Source organism: Dendropsophus ebraccatus, chromosome 2 (assembly GCF_027789765.1).
Source record: "Dendropsophus ebraccatus isolate aDenEbr1 chromosome 2, aDenEbr1.pat, whole genome shotgun sequence".
In the NCBI taxonomy this organism is placed as follows: domain Eukaryota; kingdom Metazoa; phylum Chordata; class Amphibia; order Anura; family Hylidae; genus Dendropsophus; species Dendropsophus ebraccatus.
Genome location: NC_091455.1, coordinates 15,817,910 through 15,838,551, shown reverse-complemented (window position 1 = coordinate 15,838,551; position 20,642 = coordinate 15,817,910). Strand labels below are relative to the sequence as shown.

Sequence of the window (20,642 nt, the reverse complement as noted above, 5' to 3'; positions counted from 1 at the left end):
TGTATATAGGTGCAGTATTATAGTAGTTATATTCCTGTATATAGGGGGCAGTATTATAGTAGTTATGTTCCTGTATATAGGGAGCAGTATTATAGTAGTTATATTCTTGTATATAGGAGCAGTATTATAGTAGTTATATTCTTGTATATAGGAGCAGTATTATAGTAGTTATATTCCTGTATATAGGAGCAGTATTATAGTAGTTAGATTCTTGTATACAGGAGCAGTATTATAGTAGTTATATTCTTGTATATAGGAGCAGTATTATAGTAGTTATTTTCTTGTATATAGGAGCAGTATTATAGTAGTTATATTCTTGTATATAGGGGGAAGTATTATAGTAGTTATATTCTTGTATATATAGGAGCAGTGTTATAGTAGTTATATTCCTGTATATAGGAGCAGTATTATAGTAGTTATACTCTTGTATATAGGGGGAAGTATTATAATAGTTATATTCTTGTATATAGGGGCAGTATTATAGTTATATTCCTGTATATAGAAGCAGTATTATACTAGTTAATTTCCTGTATAAGGAGCAGTATTATAGTAGTTATACTCTTGTATATAGGAGCAGTATTATAGTAGTTATATTCTTGTATATAGTAGGCAGTATTATAGTAGTTATATTCCTGTATATAGGAGCAGTATTATAGTAGTTATATTCTTGTATATAGGAGGCAGTATTCTAGTACTTATATTGTTGTATATATGATCAGTATTATAGTAGTTATGATTCAGGGAAGAAAAAGAGCGCTGCACCTCACACCTATGGCTGATACTAATGCCCCTAGGCTAAAAAAAAAAAACACATCAGAATTTTGTGTATGAATTGATCAAGCCATACTGCCCCATGTACCATCGTGCAGGTATCTGATACACATGGGTCCCTACACTAAGTCCACACCGTGCCAGTCAGTGGCCACCAACCCCGCAGGCGTGCACAGCCAGGGAACGGGGGCCATGGGACGGCCCTGCGACCCCCATGCCACAGGACCAGACCCAAAAACACCACACCAGAACCCGGCCAGCACCGCCAGCGGAGAAGGTCGCCCCCAAACAGCACAAGTCTGGATGAGGTATTGCGCTCACCATAGCTGCTGCAGACAGAATGGGAAAAGACAGGAGGGATTAAAACCATGTGCACTCACTATCAGATACCTGCACGATGGTACATGGGGCAGTATGGCTTGATCAATTCATACACAAAATTCTGATGTGTTTTTTATTTAGCCTGGGGGCACTAGTGTCAGCCATAGGTGTGAGGTGCAGCACTCTTTTTCTTCCCTGAACCGTATTATAGTAGTTATATTCTTGTATATAGGAGCAGTATTATAGTAGGTACTGTATATTCTTGTATATAGGAGCAGTATTATAGTTGTTATATTCTTGTATATAGGAGCAGTATTATAGTAGGTATATTCTTGTATATAGGAGCAGTATTATAGTAGTGATGCGCCTGCACCTCCACTGATCCACCATCCCCTCCCTGCATGGCTTTCTATGTAATAAAGCTTGGAAGACGCTGACCGCTGAGTGCTGGAATTTCTCCTGTTACAGTATACTACATCTGCCTTTTCGTCTAAGCACCCCGTTGTCTCCACTTTTATACATCCTATGCCCTATCATCTTATCCACTAGGGGACTGTTTTGGCAGCAGTGCGGGCTAGCTATACCTGCCATACACCATTATAGTAGTTATATTCTTGTATATATTAGCAGTATTATAGAAGTTATAGCCTTGTATATAGAAGCAGTATTATAGTTGGATATTTGCAATATTATTTATAGTGGAATCTAGTGTGAATTGTGTAACTTACATTTAGGAGTCGGATGATAAGTGACCATGACCTTGTTACGGTAGACTAGTAATCAGGCGGTATAGACATCTGTTCTCACCCCCCCCTTCCGTAATAGAGGACTCCGCACCTATAAACAGCTTGTACCAGTCTGTAATTTGCCGTATATTTCAGCGGAAGAGTCGTATAAAATTGCTGACAGTTATAGGTTTGTTATTCTGCAGCTTCTGTCATTACAGACACTAAATGATACCTTTGTGGCTATTTTCAGACACATGTTAGGAGCTGCCAGCTGCCATTTTCACCTTATCCTTGATGTTTTTATTGACTCAGCTGTAGCCTGACCACGAATGACCCAGAGTCCGGGACAATAGTGGTCTGACTGAATTGTAAACTAGGCAGAAGAATGTAAGAACTGTAATCTATGTAGATGCTGATATACTGCTGCATGCTGCTCCAATGCACCATAGTGCTATACAATAGGCTATAGACGGTTACCTGTTTAGTCAAAGGGTGTGTATACTATATACTCAGATACAAACGCGTCTAGGAATAAAACAATATTATTCATTTAACATGTTAAGAGATTTTAAATCAATATTGGAAAGTTCACATCTGACCTCCAACTTTCATAGAAATGACTGAGCATCATGGAGTTTTTTCACATTAGAGAAAATCGTAAAAAAGTGCTTGAAAATATATAGTAAACCTTTAAAGCTAATCAAAAGTTGAACCACACTTTATAAATATACTCCAGAGCTGCACTCACTTACATTACTGATCCTGTACTGATCCTGAGTTACATCCTCTATTATACCCCAGAGCTGCACTCACTATTCTGCTGGTGTGGTCACTGTGTATATACATTACATTACTGATGCTGAGTTACATCCTGTATTATACTCCAGAGCTGCACTCACTATTCTGCTGGTGGGGTCACTGTGTACATTACATTACATTACTGATCCTGTACTAATCCTGAGTTGCATCCTGTATTACACCCCAGAGCTGCACTCACTATTCTGCTGGTGGGGTCACTGTGTACATACATTACATTACTTATCCTGTACTGATCCTGAGTTACATCCTGTATTATACCCTAGAGCTGCACTCACTATTCTGCTGGTGGGGTCACTGTGTATATACATTACATTACTGATGCTGAGTTACATCCTGTATTATACTCCAGAGCTGCACTCACTATTCTGCTGGTGGGGTCACTGTGTACATACATTACTTATCATGTACTGATCCTGAGTTACACCCTGTATTATACCCCAGAGCTGCACTCACTATTCTGCTGGTTTTATCATTGTGTCATCTCACAGTGTCTATGGACACCTGGATCACCCTGGACACCTCCTCTCTACTCCTTGATCCTTCCCTCTCTGACTATGACTCGGTGCAGATAGATCAGACACCAGCGATGACACTTTCCTCTGCTCAGCGTTATTGTCTATCAGGTATATCTTATTACCTTGTTACTATGTGGCAGTAGAATTATAGTTTATATTGTTGTTGACCACTTAGACATGTACATATATATATATATATATATATAATCCTTTCTCCTCAGTATGTGACCAGGCCGCATCCTGCGTTACCATGGCGATCAGTGTTCAGCAAAGAGCTATAAAATGTACATTTTACCCAGAAACCCAGTCCTGTTACTATAGTCTGAGCGGTCCTCGCTGTCAACTCATGGTCCGAGAGCTGGCAATCTTCATCTACAGGAAGAGAGGTGCAGTATACGATGGACGGATATATAAGTGGTGATCAGGACATATACAGTATCCCCGATAGCAGCAATAGGATATCCCGCCTGTTACTGTGTAGTACTAGTATTATTTAGCAGTGTATCAGGATTTGAATTTCTATATTATGTGGAACTATATAGCGTTATTATAAGGGTCCTTTAACTTTAAGTACTTTGATGTATTATTACTTCATGGCATATGAAGGGAGTATGGAGCGGGTTTGAGCCGCCACTTTAAGAGCCTTGGAACATGACTGGGGATTAGTATCCATTAGCCAGAATCTACCCCCAATGAGTCAACCATTTTTGGAAACTCCACAATTTTAGCTCCTACACGTCCTGTGACCTCACTGACCATTTCACAAGGAGGCATTGTGGGAAAACCTGGATCCGTTCTCATTGGTTCCGATATCAAGAATGTCAATCAATTCCTGGGCCTTCCCTACGCGGCTCCACCCACTGGCGGAAACCGATTCCATCCCCCTCAGCCGTATACCTGGACAGGCACCTGGAACGCCACCTATATCAGGTGAGGTAGAAGTCCTGTTACCCATCGGGGCCTGCTCTTTTTGGATATGTATTCTGTATGACACAAGCTAAATGTATTGTCTTCTTGGAAATAGTCTGTGGTTGATTTTGCCGTAACTAGATTAAGACTTCAGGTTCCTGTTAATATTGTAACACAATAACGTCCCCAACTACTGAGCTGATAAGTTCTCTTGCTGGAAACTCTGGTGACTTACACATAACATGCGGGTCCATGTGGTTGCACAGATGGAGAAAGTCTTATTACACTAGGGGGCTGCTACATGATATCTTTCAGTCATATCCCGACCCCTTCCTATAGAGGACACGTCCACAATTGAAAGCCTTTGCATCATGGGAAATAAACATTAAGGATAGTAATACAGGTACTATTGGGTTCTGTTGTTCAAGTCAGTTTAGTACATTGGACCCAGAGTCATTAGATCGCAGGTGTCAACAACAAAGAGTACTTAGATCCCAGGCCTCAACAACCAAGAGTCCTTAGCTCCCAGGCCTCAACAACCAAGAGTCCTTAACTCCCAGGCCTTAACAACCAAGAGTCCTTAACTTCCAGGCCTTAACAACCAAGAGTCCTTAGATCCCAGGCCTCAACAACCAAGAGTCCTTAGATCCCAGGTCTCAACAACCAAGTGTCCTTAGATCTCAGGCCTCAACAACCAAGAGTCCTTAGATCACAGGCCTCAACAACCAAGAGTCCGTAGATCCCAGGCCTCAACAACCAAGAGTCCGTAGATCCCAGGCCTCAACAACCAAGAGTCCGTAGATCCCAGGCCTCAACAACCAAGAGTCCGTAGATCCCAGGCCTCAACAACCAAGAGTCCGTAGATCCCAGGCCTCAACAACCAAGAGTCCGTAGATCCCAGGCCTCAACAACCAAGAGTCCGTAGATCCCAGGCCTCAACAACCAAGAGTCCGTAGATCCCAGGCCTCAACAACCAAGAGTCCTTAGATCCCAGGCCTCAACAACCAAGAGTCCTTAGATCCCAGGCCTCAACAACCAAGAGTCCTTAGATCCCAGGCCTCAACAAACAAGAGTCCTTAAATTGCAGGCGTCAACATGCAAGAGTCCTTAGATTCCAGGTCTCAACAACCAAGAATAAATCAGACCTCAGACTTCAGCTCCCAAGACTAATCAATTACTGTACTTCAGGGCTAAAGACTTATCAACCCAGAATAAGAGCACCAAAGACTAGTGTTGAGTGGATCTGTCAAAATGTTTGGGTTCAGCAATGTTATCCAAACACAAACACTCTGCGTTTGATTCCCTGTGGCTACAGACGTTTGATACAGCTCTAGGGAGCCCTGGAAATTGAAAAACATGGCTACAGCCATAGGTTATATCTATGTTTTCCATGCAGCCCTAGGGTTGCAGGCTACCTCTGCAGCCGTGGGGGATCCAATACAGAGCGTTGAGGTTCGGATTAACGTTGTTGATCCCGAACATTTTTACAGGTCTGCTAACCACTACCCAACACTCATCAGACCCCAGACCTCAAGAACCAAGACCCATCATACTGCAGACTTTAGCTCTCAAGACTCATCAGTAGCCTTACATTCAGACTTCATCCTTTCATTTTGTGCCTAAGACTCAGAAGACCCCACACCTCAAGACCCATCAGGCCCCAGACCTCAGTAATTCAAATACTTATACTTCAACAATCAACCATAGCAACATGGGATCCCAGACTCAAAGTTCATCTTACCTTAGACTCCAACACTATAGTGCCCTACGTTTTAGCATCCCAGAACCCTAACTTCAGCAGACCCAAGACTAGCACCCTAGCTCCAGACTTCATCAGCACTCAAAACTGATCAAATCCTGAACATCACTCCTAGACAGTGTTCAAATCCCAATGGCAACACAACAGTTGATGGTTTCTCCAGTTCCCCCACTGCGGCATAGACTGGCTACCTTAGTTTTTTGGGGAAAAACTGTTATAGGGATTCAAAAACTATGAGATATTGAAACATAAAGGATATGACACCTTCTATACAATGATTGTCCTGAGTCTATGCTGAGAATTTATGTTTCATGTTGGGGACAGTAATTTACTTTCTTTGTATTTCTGGTTCTCTGTAGGCCGAGCTGTCTGCAGCCCGGAGATGGGAAGGCTCAGTATTCATCAGTCAGCGAGGACTGCCTGTACCTAAACCTGTTTGTCCCACAAAATTCTGTAAGTGTTCTCATCCTCAAGGTGTTTTTTGAATTTTGGCAGCAGTGGAGCTTCTCAGACCGATGCAGTACACTGATGGACCTTCTGTCTCAAAGGTCCAATGTCTGATAGATACAAGGGTCATCTGTGGGACCTTGGCCTATCTGAAGATCTTAAGTGTAATTCAATGAGAAAAAATTACGGAGATAAAATACACCTAAAAAAACTATTATGTGAACATAGTCTCAGTGTCAGTGGCTGAAAACCAATCATGACCTAATGCTTATCCCATCGGAGGGTTTCAAATCTTCTTTTGTCCCACCAGTTTGCTCCAATGTACCAGTTAGGAGTCCACTGTTTAGCCGTAGGGGGTGCTGAGGTAACAGCTGTATCCTGGCCTTGGTACCTGTGGGGGCTTAGTGTCTTTTTACCATATAAGCCACCATTATTATAACTGTCTCAAGTAGGAAGGGGCCCCTGTTACAGATTCTGGGGGCCCAGGAGCTTCATGTTACACCTTTGTCTGTAGTGTGATCCAGTAGGTTCTCTTTTGAAGCTGCCGAGTGCAGTGTAAGCAATGTATCGGTTCTTGTCTCTTTTCTCCTGTAATGATCCCCATCCTCCTCCTCTTTTTGTATTTCCAGAGACCGGGCACCCCAATCCTGCTGTATTTCCACAATAGCCCCAAAGACTATGCTGAAAATGGCCAGACATTTGTGGACGGCTCTTACCTGGCGGCCATAGGAGATGTCATTGTGGTCACTGCTGGTTACAGAGTTGGTGTCTTTGGATTCTTAAGCCCTGGTAAGACACTAGACTGTCTTCTTGCAACATAACTGTGATATTGCTGCAACCCTAAAAACCTGGTTGACTCACCTGTGCGGCAGCATCATAATCCATAGCTGGGACTGGCCAATGTAAGTGAGTGGCCATTGGACCCAATTTCCCAAGAAATTGTTCTCCGATGTGTGGTGTGTCCCTCGGAATATTGGGTTTTTGTTGACAGATTCTGATTAGATGCTCTTCTTATCAATGGGATTCAACTATTGCAGGTAGCACCGTGCCCAATGGAAACTGGGGTCTACTGGATCAGGCCGCAGCCCTAAAATGGGTCCAGGAAAATATTGCCTACTTCGGAGGTGACCCTGAACAGATCACTATTATCGCTGACCGAGCAGGCGCTGACCTGGCTAGTATTCACCTATTGTTGCCAGAGACAAAACCCATTAGAAGAGCTGCACTCATGGTAAGAGACTGCCGACTACATGAGAATGTATGATGCACTGATGCATTGTGACAAATCTTCAGCTGTTCATAGAAAAGTATATATAAAACTAGATGCCAGATGAGAAAATATTCGATGTCGAGCTGCCATCTGCAAGTCATAGAGTCAGTGGTGAACAGATGTGTGGTGGTTAGGAGATGGCATGAAGTGTGGGTTACAGGCACTCCATAGGACATACTGCCCCTCAGGGACTCTCCATTCTGCCACTTGAGGCGAGATACTCATCTTGCCTCAAAGCAGATAGGGTCCTAATTTTCTCTGGAAAGGAGCAGACTTGTTAGATTTCTAACCATTAAATATGTTTGTCCGGATTTAGGATAGAGATAGTGGACAGAATTGTTGCCAAAACAGGCAAAACAGGGAGCACTGCTGTATTATTGCTTCTCTAATAGAAAATTAATTTTATTGTCACCTTTGTGTCCATCTCCTCATAGAAAATCTGAAAATCTGTGATAATCTACAAAAAAAAAAATATATATATATTTTTTTAAAAACAAATATTCGATTTTGCACATTTTGAAGTTACAGTGACCAGCTAAGGGCACAAAGGCGCTAAAAGTAGACTATTAAACTACTATGGGATCTATGTGTTTTTAGTATTTTATAGAAACCATAATTTTTTTTAATGTCATAAAACCAAAGTTCCCTCTATTGGTCATCCTTAGGTTGTGGGCATGATGCCCGATAAAAGTAGAACTAGTATCATCTATCTAGCATGTATAGATAAATATGGCTAAATTCTTCAAGAAACAGCGCCACACCTGTTCATAGGTTGTGTCTGGTATTGCATTTTAGCTCTATTGAAGTGAATGGAACTAAAGTGCAATACCACTTATAAACCCTGGTCAGAGGTGTTGCTGTTTTTGGAAAAAAGCAGACAGATTTGTACAATTTTCTTCAGCCTCTTTCAGTGTGGGCACAAGGCTTGATGACTATTCATATAGTAAATAGAAATGTTGTGTTGTGTGGAGTTGATAATGGCGGACATGGTCTTGATAACCAACCAGAACTACATTCCAATTGGTTGTATTGGATGATAGCACTGGTTTTATTTCCTAGATTTCCCGTATAATAAAAAATGTTCGTTCTCAATTGCTGGAATTTTTGTAGGCGGTGTCTTCTGTACACAGCCGGATTCTAGGTACATACCACCGCCGGTAGGTTGTCTACTTGGTAAATCCACAGGTTTAGGAAGGAATACGAGATGATAGGTAAGAGATTCCTTTTTTTATTCTGTACAGAGGAACAATATATAAGACACAAAATTCCAAGCAATTTTAAATAGTTTTACATTGTGGCCCCGAATGGTCCATTATGTGTAGACATAGAAAGTAATGGCTGAAACGTGGAGTATTGTGTAGATCGGTAATCTCTTTAGTGAATAAATAATGTGTATTTGGCAGTAAGTGTGGTAGTAATTGTGTTAAAAGGCTGGTAAATACCCAAGGATGATCCATACTGGCAAAAATATAAAAAGCATGAACCAGCCCGAGACCACCACAACACAGTTACTTTTGAGCGGGGTTTGGACAAACCTGGCCTCCCTTGTTGGACTATCCAAGGCAAAATTGGTTTTGTCAGCATTGTGATGACACCCCTGGTCATTCCCCCAGTCCTTTTTGGTTGTTCTTAAAACCAGAGACAATGGGGCACCATAGCAAAAACAGGCCCCAGTCCTGGTCCATGCACCGCACTTTGCCCACCCTGGAACAGGAAAATACAGTTCCTGTCCTCTTCCTCTTGGAAACGGTCGTGATTGATGGCCATAGACATGAGTTGTTTTTTTTTAAGGTTCCTTGAACTAAAACTCACGTCTATTGTGTCAAAATGGCCTAGCCATCACCAAAATGATCAATATGGATCAGATTTAACACTAGGCCCCATACATTTTGTAGTTGGGGATCCCAGCAACCCATTTTCTTTTCTTTCCCATGACTATGGCCCAGGTCCGACTTCATTGTGTGCCAACATGGTTGCACCTTTGGAGACGAGATATGACCTCATTGAACCCATCGCAATAGAGTCCTTTCCCTTTAGGGTCACATTGGTGAGAATGGTGACTATAGGATGGTATAAATTCTGAACTGGTGGTCTTGAAAGACTAAAGGTGAACAACCATTTCCATGCATATTGTATTTTTTATGATCTTTCATTGCAATCCCAGAAAGAAGCATGATGTCATATGGTAATGGGCCAACTGGGACATGTAGCTTGGTGGGTATTCTTCTCAAAGTAGATCTCTCTATTAACTCCTTTTGGGGGAACAAAATTATAATCCATCTGGTCACCTGCAAAGTGATTACTATTTTGAAAAGTGTCCATAGTGAACTCATAAATCCTTTTTTAAGATACCCAATAAGATCCCCTTCCATGCCCAGAGATGGTCGCCCAAACCTTCGATCATATGTCCTTCAATCTAAGGATTAGTTAGCAGACCGTTTGATTGGTGGTCTCCCTATCTTCTCTTTGGCATTTTATAGATTGTGGCAGTAGCAGCCTCCCCAGTTACCTTAACCAGTCCATGGACTCTCCCTCAAGGGGTTTTCTACTTATGCAAATAAAATACTTTCTATCAGTGAATAGAAACCGTTACATCTCGAAATCCAATCTGTACCTAATTGTGAACCATAGTTCCTGCCCATAGGCCATGCATGTAATATAAGGGCTTTGTATATATCTGTAAGGACAGTCCTGTAGAGGTGACCTCTGCCGGGATTGGGGTGGGGATGGGGGGTGGGGGTCTGCCCTTGCTCCTACTTCGCACATAGCCCAATATTCTGAACATACTGTATATAAATATATTGGAAGCTTCACGGTGGCGGGATGAAATTTCGCGCTTGGATAGTGTAACGTGGTGTTTCTGAGCAGCCATAGTAAATTCTGGTGACAGGCAGCACTTGCTGAGGGTCCGGAGTTCTCATGATGGACTCCTCATCTGTAACCTTCCGTATAACTCGAGCGGTCAGAAATGACGCTGTTCCGAGAAAAGATGCAACTCCTACGGGTCCGTTTCCTGTTCTCGTCATTGCTTTTAATGGAGAAACTTTCTTCTTCCGCCAAGGACAGGTACGAGGCGATGCTTTGTCTCAGACCGTAACTCAGGAAAGAGTCGTCGGTTTCTACGGAATGTTCTGGTTCTTCTGTCGCCAGTGACATCCTGAGAAATAAGGATATCACATGTGAGTATCAGGGTATATCTGCATATACAGTGGTAGCAGAGCTGTGATGATCAGTGACGCTTAGCTGAGTTTGTAATTTGTTACAGTGTGCTAGGAATAGAAGCTACAGGTGATGATTACAGGGACCGTCCAGTACTTACCTCTTCATACTCCTCCAGTTAAACGGCTTCTTTCTTCTCATAACCGGCACTTCCTGCCTCACGTCTGGAATATTCACCGACTGTTGGGTGAGACACGGGGCAGTGAGGACGCAGCACAAGCCATCTGCACTCTCTGAGAAAAATACAAAGGTGCAATATTGTTAAACCTATAGACGATCCTTATTCTACCATAGGGGGCAGGATTATAGTAGTATATTCCTGTATATAGGAGCAGTATTATAGTAGTTATATTCCTGTATATAGGAGCAGTATTATAGTAGTTATAGTGGGGAGAGAAAAGCGTCCGGCACTAGCTGATAATGGGAACACTACGTAAGGATATACAGGATAGGAGATACGCGGCTGAGAGCGATGGTGTCCTAACCACTGAGTTGCGGTGCAGAGGCTAAACAAAAGGGGAGCAAATAGCACTGTAGAGAAATAGAGTCTCGCACTCACCAACTTCAAAGATGCGGGTGGTTTATTTCAGACACATCGGAGCTGGTGCAGCAGGGAGAGGGAAGGTGGAAAGGCAGGTGCGTTCACAGAGGAGCAACAATGTTTCACGCCCACTGAGGCGCTTTGTCGGGCTAGGAACAACGTGTACGTGAAGGGGAGGTGCATATATACAAGTGAACAATAAAGTTACAAAAGTATCAATAAAGTTACAATGCAGATAAACATATAGCAAAACATCAAAGGAGGGTATTAAAATCGTTCCTCTCATTGAGGCCACAAGGTCCTGTAGCGTCTAACCGCATAATCCATATAGTCTCACGTTTGAGAAGGAGTTTGAGCCTATCGGCGCCTGTGGTCGGGGGATTAACCCTTTCAAGGCCGATAAAACGGAGTTGCTTCGCGTCACCGGAGTGTGTGGACCGTACGTGTTCTATTAGCCGAGGAACCCCCTTGCCCGTGCGCACAGAGTACAAATGCTCTTTAAACCTAGTCCAGAGGGGACGTTTGGTTTTACCAACATAGTACCTGTGGCAAGGGCAGAGGATGGCATAGATAACGTGGGTGGTCCTACACGTAATAAAATGGCGGATGAAGCAATCCTTGCCCCCTAAATTAATGAAGGCAAGACACAGCATCTGGGGGCAATATTGGCAAGTGCCACACCGCTTATTACCTTCCGGTAGACAGCGGTCGAGCCAGTTCCCTGGTCTGGTGGCCTGACCTTCTTTCAGAGCATCTGCTATAGTCCTGTTTCTCCTAAAAGTAACCAGTGGCTTACGATCCGCTACTGTTTTCAGGTCGCTATCCTGCTGCAATAGAAACCAGTGGTTTTTAATGATATTCATCACGGTGTCATTAATACTGATATTCTGTAATGCAAAAGTGAATCTTTTAGTGTCTGCACTAAATGCACGTCCCATCGTCTCGGCGGTCGGCTCAGTGACAGAGGGCTTGTCTCAATATCTTGATTGGGCCCTACGCCCCATTTTGTCATGTTTTGTGTCATACCTTAAGGATACTAACGATTTTTTGCAGGTTCTGGACAGTACCCACTGGCTCCCAGGCTACTCCCTGGCCTCCGTGGACGTCGAGAGCCTCTACACCCGCATCCCACATGATGCGGGTGTGGAGGCTGTCGATCGCGTCCTCGATCGCCTGGGCAAGTCACTTATTTTCAGACGTTTTGTTCGGGACTCTCTATTATTTGTACTTGGCAATAACTGTTTCACCTACAGGGGAGATTGGTATCGGCAGGAGATCGGCACTGCGATGGGCACGCCGGTCTCCTGCACGTACGCCAATCTCTTCCTGGCACAATTTGAGTTGGATTTCATTTTTGCACCATGTAATCCATTTATCACAGATATCGTTTCATTCCACCGTTATGTCGACGATATTTTTGTGATATGGAATAATTCAGCTGCTAAATTTAATGAGTTTGTCACTTTTTTGAATGAGAAGAACACGTGTAATATGTTTTTTTACTTCATGTTTTGGTGGCGCTTCTCTTGAGTTTTTGGACGTTATGGTTGAGGCCTCAGCTCAGGGTCTCCATACGTCAGTTTTTCGTAAAAAAACTGCTGCGAATTCACTCCTCCATTTTAGCAGCTCTCATCCACTTCAAGTGAAAAGCTCTATACCTTTCAGTCAGATGCTGCGCTTAAAGCGCATTAACAACACCGAGAAGGGTTTTCAGCATCAGGCTGCTGCATTAAAATCACGTCTACTAGACAGGGGTTATCCCAGACCTTTAGTGGAGGAAGCCCTCATCAAAGCTAATGCCCGCCAAAGATCCTCCCTTACCCGTTCCAGACCCAGCGGCCACCCCAAAAAAACCTTTAGTGCAGACACTAAAAGATTCACTTTTGCATTACAGAATAGCAGTATTAATGACACCGTGATGAAGATCATTAAAAACCACTGGTTTCTATTGCAGCAGGATAGCGACCTGAAAACAGTAGCGGATCGTAAGCCACTGGTTACTTTTAGGAGAAACAGGACTATAGCAGATGCTCTGAAAGAAGGTCAGGCCACCAGACCAGGGAACTGGCTCGACCGCTGTCTACCGGAAGGTAATAAGCGGTGTGGCACTTGCCAATATTGCCCCCAGATGCTGTGTCTTGCCTTCATTAATTTAGGGGGCAAGGATTGCTTCATCCGCCATTTTATTACGTGTAGGACCACCCACGTTATCTATGCCATCCTCTGCCCTTGCCACAGGTACTATGTTGGTAAAACCAAACGTCCCCTCTGGACTAGGTTTAAAGAGCATTTGTACTCTGTGCGCACGGGCAAGGGGGTTCCTCGGCTAATAGAACACGTACGGTCCACACACTCCGGTGACGCGAAGCAACTCCGTTTTATCGGCCTTGAAAGGGTTAATCCCCCGACCACAGGCGCCGATAGGCTCAAACTCCTTCTCAAACGTGAGACTATATGGATTATGCGGTTAGACGCTACAGGACCTTGTGGCCTCAATGAGAGGAACGATCTTAATACCCTCCTTTGATGTTTTGCCATATGTTTATCTGCATTGTAACTTTATTGATACTTTTGTAACTTTATTGTTCACTTGTATATATGCACCTCCCCTTCACGTACACGTTGTTCCTAGCCCGACAAAGCGCCTCAGTGGGCGTGAAACATTGTTGCTCCTCTGTGAACGCACCTGCCTTTCCACCTTCCCTCTCCCTGCTGCACCAGCTCCGATGTGTCTGAAATAAACCACCCGCATCTTTGAAGTTGGTGAGTGCGAGACTCTATTTCTCTACAGTGCTATTATAGTAGTTATATTCCTGTATATAGGAGCAGTATTATAGTAGTTATATTCTTGTATATAGGAGCAGTATTATAGTAGTTATATTCCTGTATATAGGAGCAGTATTATAGTAGTTATATTCTTGTATATAGGAGCAGTATTATAGTAGTTATATTCCTGTATATAGGAGCAGTATTATAGTAGATATATTCTTGTATATAGGAGCAGTATTATAGTAGTTATATTCCTGTATATAGGGGGCAGTATTATAGTAGTTATATTCTTGTATATAGGAGCAGTATTATAGTAGTTATATTCCTGTATATAGGAGGCAGTATTATAGTAGTTATATTCCTGTATATAGGAGCAGTATTATAGTAGTTATATTCTTGTATATAGGAGCAGTATTATAGTAGTTATATTCTTGTATATAGGGGGCAGTATTATATTAGTTATATTCTTGTATATAGGAGCAGTATTATAGTAGTTATATTCTTGTACATAGGGGGCAGTATTATAGTAGTTATATTATTGTACATAGGGGGCAGGGTGATGATGCTTACATTAGCACTGGTCAGTAACCATAAAAAATAGTGTATACTGCTATATTCTGTTGCTTACCTGAATAGTGATTGACCAGGTGCTCCAGGCACTGGAAGGTCAGCCTTGGAGAGATATAATACCAGTTGTTTGGTAACCGGAAGATTCTATAATGTTTCACTTGTCTGTGTTTGACAGATAATGAATAGGTTCCTGTAAATAAGGAAAGTACGGCATAACCATTAGTCGCTGTGTGATTGCATCTGAAATCACTAATATTTCTCCTTATGGGTGGATGGGGGCTAATAGGACTTCGGGTCCCAATAGACTTGGCAGCAATAATACAGATGCATTGGAGCCATCAGTCAGGTCATAACCAGTCACTATTTTTGGCATCACGTACACGGACTGCGGTGCTGAAAGTGACTTTATGTGGTCGGTAAAGGGGAGGACCCTTTTAATATCATTCATGTGGTTACCTGGCCCAGACCACCGTGCAAGACTTACATTATGACTGTACATGTTCTATATAACCACAGCAAACACCATCTACTTATTCATCTACTCCCCCAGCCATGACTATACGCAGCCTTACAACCTCACTGCTATAATACTATAATATATGTGCAGGGGTATAAATAGAACAGAGGGGGCGCCATTGAACCCATCAATATGATTTGTTTTCACATCATCAGCCCCCCAGCATTGCTTGTTCATATAGAATCTCAATAGGGATGTCTAGTTGGAATAATCTCTAGCGAGGAGCGAACGTGCTCTTCTGAGCTTGGTACTCGATCGAGTATTAGGGTACTCGATGGTACTCGTTACTCGGACGAGCATCTCGCGATACTCGATAAAATCTCATCATCCGTTTCCTGTAAGTTTGGGCGCTTTTTCTCAGCCAATAAACATGCAGGAGACTCTTTGGTACATTCTGCGATGACGTGGGACCCATACATGTCGATAGCAGCGATTGGTTGGCCAGATCAGATGACCCTGCCATATAAAACTCGGCGCCGGCAGCGCTCGCTTCAGACGCATGCTGTGAGAGATCAGGGACAGAGCTGCTGCTGGTCAGGGAGAGTGTCAGTGTAGGATATAGCGTTCCAGTAGGCAGGGTATATACTAGCAATACAAACAAACAGCCCTTTTCAGGGCTTCAAATCGTTTTTAAATAGTGTTACTACAGACTGCTGGCTGGGACTTGCAGTGCTGCTACCACGATTTAACCAGCACACTGTGGTGACCGGCTGCTGGCAGAAAGGGGGCATTAGGTGTTGCATACACACGCCTAAGAAGTGCTCAGTAGTTTTTTATTGGGCCCTCTACAATATTTCCTGATTTCTGTATTTTTTACGCAAGGCATATCTAAGTTCACTACTGCTTGTTCAGTGTAAAGGGGTGTCACAGAGTGTGTATAGGTGCAGCCACCAACAGATTGTATCCCACAGCGGTTGCCCAGAATTAGGCATAATGGTGCCAGTAGGCAGCCTCAGAGGCATCCACACATGCTGCCCCTGCTGTTTCCTGTCCGTTTCCGTTGTGTTTCCATCATTTTCTGAGGTCCACAGGTTTTCACACGACGTTCCCTCTACCGAACTTGGGTCCCCTGCAAAAATGCACTTGTTTCCCATTGACTTCAATGGGGTTCGTTACTCGAAACGAGCACTCGAGTATCGGGAGATATTTGTCTCGAGTACCGAGCACCCGAGCATTTTAGTACTCGCTCATCACTGATAATCTCCATTCATTCACTCTGTTAGGTGAATCTGAGTGAGGATTCTCATATACAACATTGCAACTTAAAGGGGTTGTCTAGGGTTAGAAAACAGGGCTGCGTTCTTCTTAAAGGGGTTATCTGGGTAACAAAAACAATATTCTAAACAATCCCCCCCCCCCCACCCTACGTCTAATATATATGTAGACCTATCTTTCCCTAGCACCCTTTCCCTGTTTTGTTCTCATTTATACACGCTCTGGACATCTAAAATAATTTTCTCTATGTCCACTCAGACCACGCTCAGCTTCCTCCCCCACCCTCCCCTTGTAGACACAAAACATGTGATCTCCTCTCTGGGGGCTGGGTTCGCTGTCTATTGACTTGCACCTGTTCACTAGTGATAGTGCTCCTTCCATAGACTTACATGTGTCCCTGAGCCTAGGTCTCTGTAATATAAAATGTTATAGTTCTATCTCTGCTTGCTGTCAGTGAATGCAGGCAGGCATATGTATCTGTCACAGCTCTGCATATTGTAAGTGTTATGGATGTTCTTAGAATCTGAATGGAACTAGAATATTTTCATTCACAGTCAGCAAGCAGAGATCTAAACCTAAACTACACCCCCAACCCCCAGGAAACAGATGTCCGCTATGCAGCACATAGCTACACCAGGCGTGTCAGCTCTGCTACATCATCAGCTAGTATGGAATACATATTAGGGTGATGTGATGCAAAATCGGTGAAAAAAACTGTCCTGTGTTTACTGTGCAATAGTAATGACAGCATCGTGCAGGAAAGAAAGCTAAGGGGGTGAGTACACAAATGGACCAATCAGGGAGATGCATGATGGGAGATGTAGTTTCCTGGCCGGCGCCATCTTGGTTATAGATCGGCTATTAGAAAAACTTGTAACCCAGGAACGGTAGCAACTAAAAAGATGGGAGACGGCTCAAAATACTCAGGGGGACCTGGTGAGTAAGACCAGCTAGCATTTCATTTTTCAGCTCTTAGATGGATAACCCCTTTAAGTGTCCACATATTGTGTATGATATTACAACTCTATTTGCTTTACAGAACCTGCAGACAGGTGTGGCCATGTTTTTCTAATACAGTAGTATCCCTTTGAATTCTAAGTGCACTTTTGCCATGTTACCTTTTTTCGTTTCGCTTTGTCTGATCATGAACGATCCGGTCTTCATTTCTGGAAGCTCTAATAGTTGCTCGGACTTCTCCCTCCCCACTCCATCAAACAGCCACCTGGAAAGTAAAAGCAGCAAGTTTACCCATCATGCCGTGCTCTGCGCTATAAACCAATCAGGTTTCATTTTTCTGATCCTGCTCTAAGGGGGGTTCCAAACAACTGGTGTAGGAAAGAGGGACTGGATCATAAGATACTTTTTCAGATTATGACAGGTTTGCTTTAAAGGGGTACTCCAGAGCTTTTATATTTTTATTTTAAACCAACTGTTGTCAGAAAGTTATAAAGATTTGTAAATTACTTCTATTTCAACAAAATCTCCAGTCTTCCAGTACTTATCAGCTGCTCTATGCCCTGCAGGAAGTGATGTATTCTTTCCAGTCTGACACAGTGCTCTCTGCTGCCACCTCTGTCCATGTCAGGAATTGTCCAGAGCTGGAGAGGTTTTCTATGGGGATTTGCTGCTGCTCTGTACAGTTCCTGATATGGACAGAGTTGGCAACAGAGAGCACTGTGTAAGATTTTAAAGAATCCACCAATTCTTGCAGGACATACAGCAGATGATAAGTACTGGAAGATTTTTTTTTTTTTTTTTTTTTTTTTTTAATAGAAGTAATTTATGAATCTCTATAACTTTCTGACGCCAGTTGACATAATTTTTTCTCCCCCTGGAGGGCCCCTTTAAGAGTTTTCTTCTCCGGCTTTGTACTCACCCATGATAGACTTTTGCCACACACTTGGACGGTATGTAGTTTTCCCGACCAGTTTTGAGGGACACAACTCTCCACCATCCTCCCTCGCTGGAAAAGAAAGGAAATATGAACATTATCACTTTGTTCCATTTGTGAAATTTTTTTGAGTGTTGAGTAACTTTGCAAAAACTTTATTCTGTACAGAACCAAATTTTTGTAATTTTTTTTTCTTCTCTAATCACATTCAAAGCTGCACTGAGACCAGCTCCTCTACCTGTAATGATGCACCCTGTAGTGCAGCACCTTTCTATATCAGACTACAGCTGGTGGGTATATGAGCCATGCATCCATGCATTGGATGAGAGGACCCCCAGGGAGCTCAGGGTGGTCGGGTTTGGTTCTTTCTTTTTCTTTATTCTCATCTTAAAGGGGTTGTCCAGCGAAAAACTTTTTCCTTCAAATCAACTGGTGTCAGAAAGTTAAATATATTTGTAATTTACTTCTATTAAAAAAATCTCAAATCCTCCTGTACTTATCAGCTGCTGAATGTCCTGCAGGAAATGTTGTTTTATTTTCAGTCTGACACACTGCTCTCTGCTGCCACCTCTGGCAGAGACGGGAACTGTCCAGAGCAGGAGAGGTTTTCTATGGGGATTCATAGGAAACCAAGACTCTCGGCCAGAGATGTCAGCAGAGAGCGCTGTGTCAGACTGAAAATAAAACAACATTTCCTGCAGGACATACAGCAGCTAATAAGTATGGGAAGACTTGAGATTCTTTAATAAAAGTAAATTACAAATATATAATATATATAACTTTCTGATATCAGTTGATTTGAAAGAAAAAGATTTTCTGTGGAGTGCCCCTTTAATCTACTCCCTGAATGCAGAACAAACAGAGAAACTCAACCAGCAGGGGGCGACATTAAAAAGTGAAGAATTTAGCAGATTTATAAATGCAGCTCTGGGTGTAAATGGAGAACAAATAACCCTGCAGTTTATTGGTATAGATCTCCATCCTGGTCAGTGTATGATACTACTGTATATACTATATACTATTACACAGCGTCTTCCGTCACTTCTGGGCTGGGTCTTGGTGAGTTTGAGTTTCTCAGATCAGATTTGCATTAACACCTTTTGAGGTTTTTTGTTTTTCTCAGCTACAGGAAAGTGATTTTCCATTGTGTGATTCTGCTGCTTTTATTATCTAGCCCCCCCATCCCCCCATATATCTATGTGAACCCACCTGGGCCTCATATACAGAGTATACAGATAGATATAGCAGAGGCTTGGAATTGCAGAGAATTGGTTGGGGATTACTAGTCAAAATCTGCATGACATCTACTACTACTAACTTCACTGGATAATCCACAACACACAAGGATGGGGGTCAAAATAAAAAAAAAAAAAAAAAAAAAATCTTTAAGTTTGTGTTTTCTGGGTTTGATTTTTAATAAAATACCAGAATTCCATGTAAAATTTGGACATTGATGTTCTAGAAAAAATAGGCTTATAATTTAAAGGGGTATTCCTATGTTGACAAGTTAGGACCCATCTACAGTATCTGTGGGATAAGGCAGAATTAAGAGATTGGTAAGAGCCGCCCCACAATCTTCTGTATGTCCATTCATTCTCTATGGAGCCACCAAAGCTGCATTCATCTCATCTAGGGGTTCCCTGAGAATAAATGGATCTCCCATCCCCCGCCCCGTCCCGATGGGACGCCCCATTGTTAGGAGAGGGCCCCAGTGATCGGATGCCTAGCAATCTCAGTGCATACTGTGAATAGTGTATACATTATATAGATGGCTCTGTTATCCTCACACCATTACTAGAAATACTAAGAACTAGAGATGAGCGAACCGGGTTCGGATTCAAGTCCATCCGAACCCGAACGATCGGTATTTGATTAGCTGGGGCTGCTGAACTTGGATAAAGCTCTAAGGTTGCCTGGAAAACATGGATACAGCCAATGACTATATCCATGTTTTCCACATAGCCTTAGGGCTTTATCCAAGTTCAGCAGCCACCGCTAATCAAATGCAGAACGTTCGGGTTCGGATGGACTCCAGCATGCTCCGGGTTCTCTCATCTCTAGTAAGAACTATTACAGCTAATAATAATAGCAATAATAACATTTACTATAACATCTGTATCTCTCCAATAGACACTGAAAGAGGCAGCAATACTTGTAACACTACTACTCCCAATAATCACTACTACTTCCAATAATATCTGCTATCACTACTAATTATAACACTACTACAACTCCCAATAATTACTAATAACACTGCTGATAATAACATTACTACTACTCCAGATAATCACTACTACTCCCAATAATCACTACTACTTCCAATAATTACTAATATCACTGCTAATAATAACATTACTACTACTCCAGATAATCACTACTAC

At 42.6% G+C, this 20,642-nt stretch overlaps 2 protein-coding genes across 7 annotated transcripts in view; one reads left to right on the top strand and one right to left on the bottom strand.

The window, feature by feature from the left end:
• Nucleotides 1-20,642, top strand: part of TG (thyroglobulin) — a 135,036-nt gene that overhangs the window by 63,206 nt on the left and 51,188 nt on the right. For all 6 annotated transcript variants that reach the window (XM_069957077.1, XM_069957079.1, XM_069957078.1 and 3 more), the window contains 6 exons: nucleotides 3,128-3,262; nucleotides 3,376-3,540; nucleotides 3,883-4,084; nucleotides 6,182-6,275; nucleotides 6,899-7,058; nucleotides 7,307-7,500. In XM_069957077.1, coding sequence (XP_069813178.1) covers nucleotides 3,128-3,262; nucleotides 3,376-3,540; nucleotides 3,883-4,084; nucleotides 6,182-6,275; nucleotides 6,899-7,058; nucleotides 7,307-7,500 — 950 coding nt within the window. The remainder of the gene's footprint in view (nucleotides 1-3,127; nucleotides 3,263-3,375; nucleotides 3,541-3,882; nucleotides 4,085-6,181; nucleotides 6,276-6,898; nucleotides 7,059-7,306; nucleotides 7,501-20,642) is intronic.
• Nucleotides 8,767-20,642, bottom strand: part of SLA (Src like adaptor) — a 28,933-nt gene continuing 17,057 nt past the window's right edge. The window contains exons 4-8 of the mRNA XM_069957086.1: nucleotides 18,247-18,333; nucleotides 17,489-17,592; nucleotides 14,697-14,828; nucleotides 10,859-10,991; nucleotides 8,767-10,696 (exon numbers count right to left, since the gene is read on the bottom strand). Coding sequence (XP_069813187.1) covers nucleotides 10,471-10,696; nucleotides 10,859-10,991; nucleotides 14,697-14,828; nucleotides 17,489-17,592; nucleotides 18,247-18,333 — 682 coding nt within the window. The 3' untranslated portion in view covers nucleotides 8,767-10,470. The remainder of the gene's footprint in view (nucleotides 10,697-10,858; nucleotides 10,992-14,696; nucleotides 14,829-17,488; nucleotides 17,593-18,246; nucleotides 18,334-20,642) is intronic.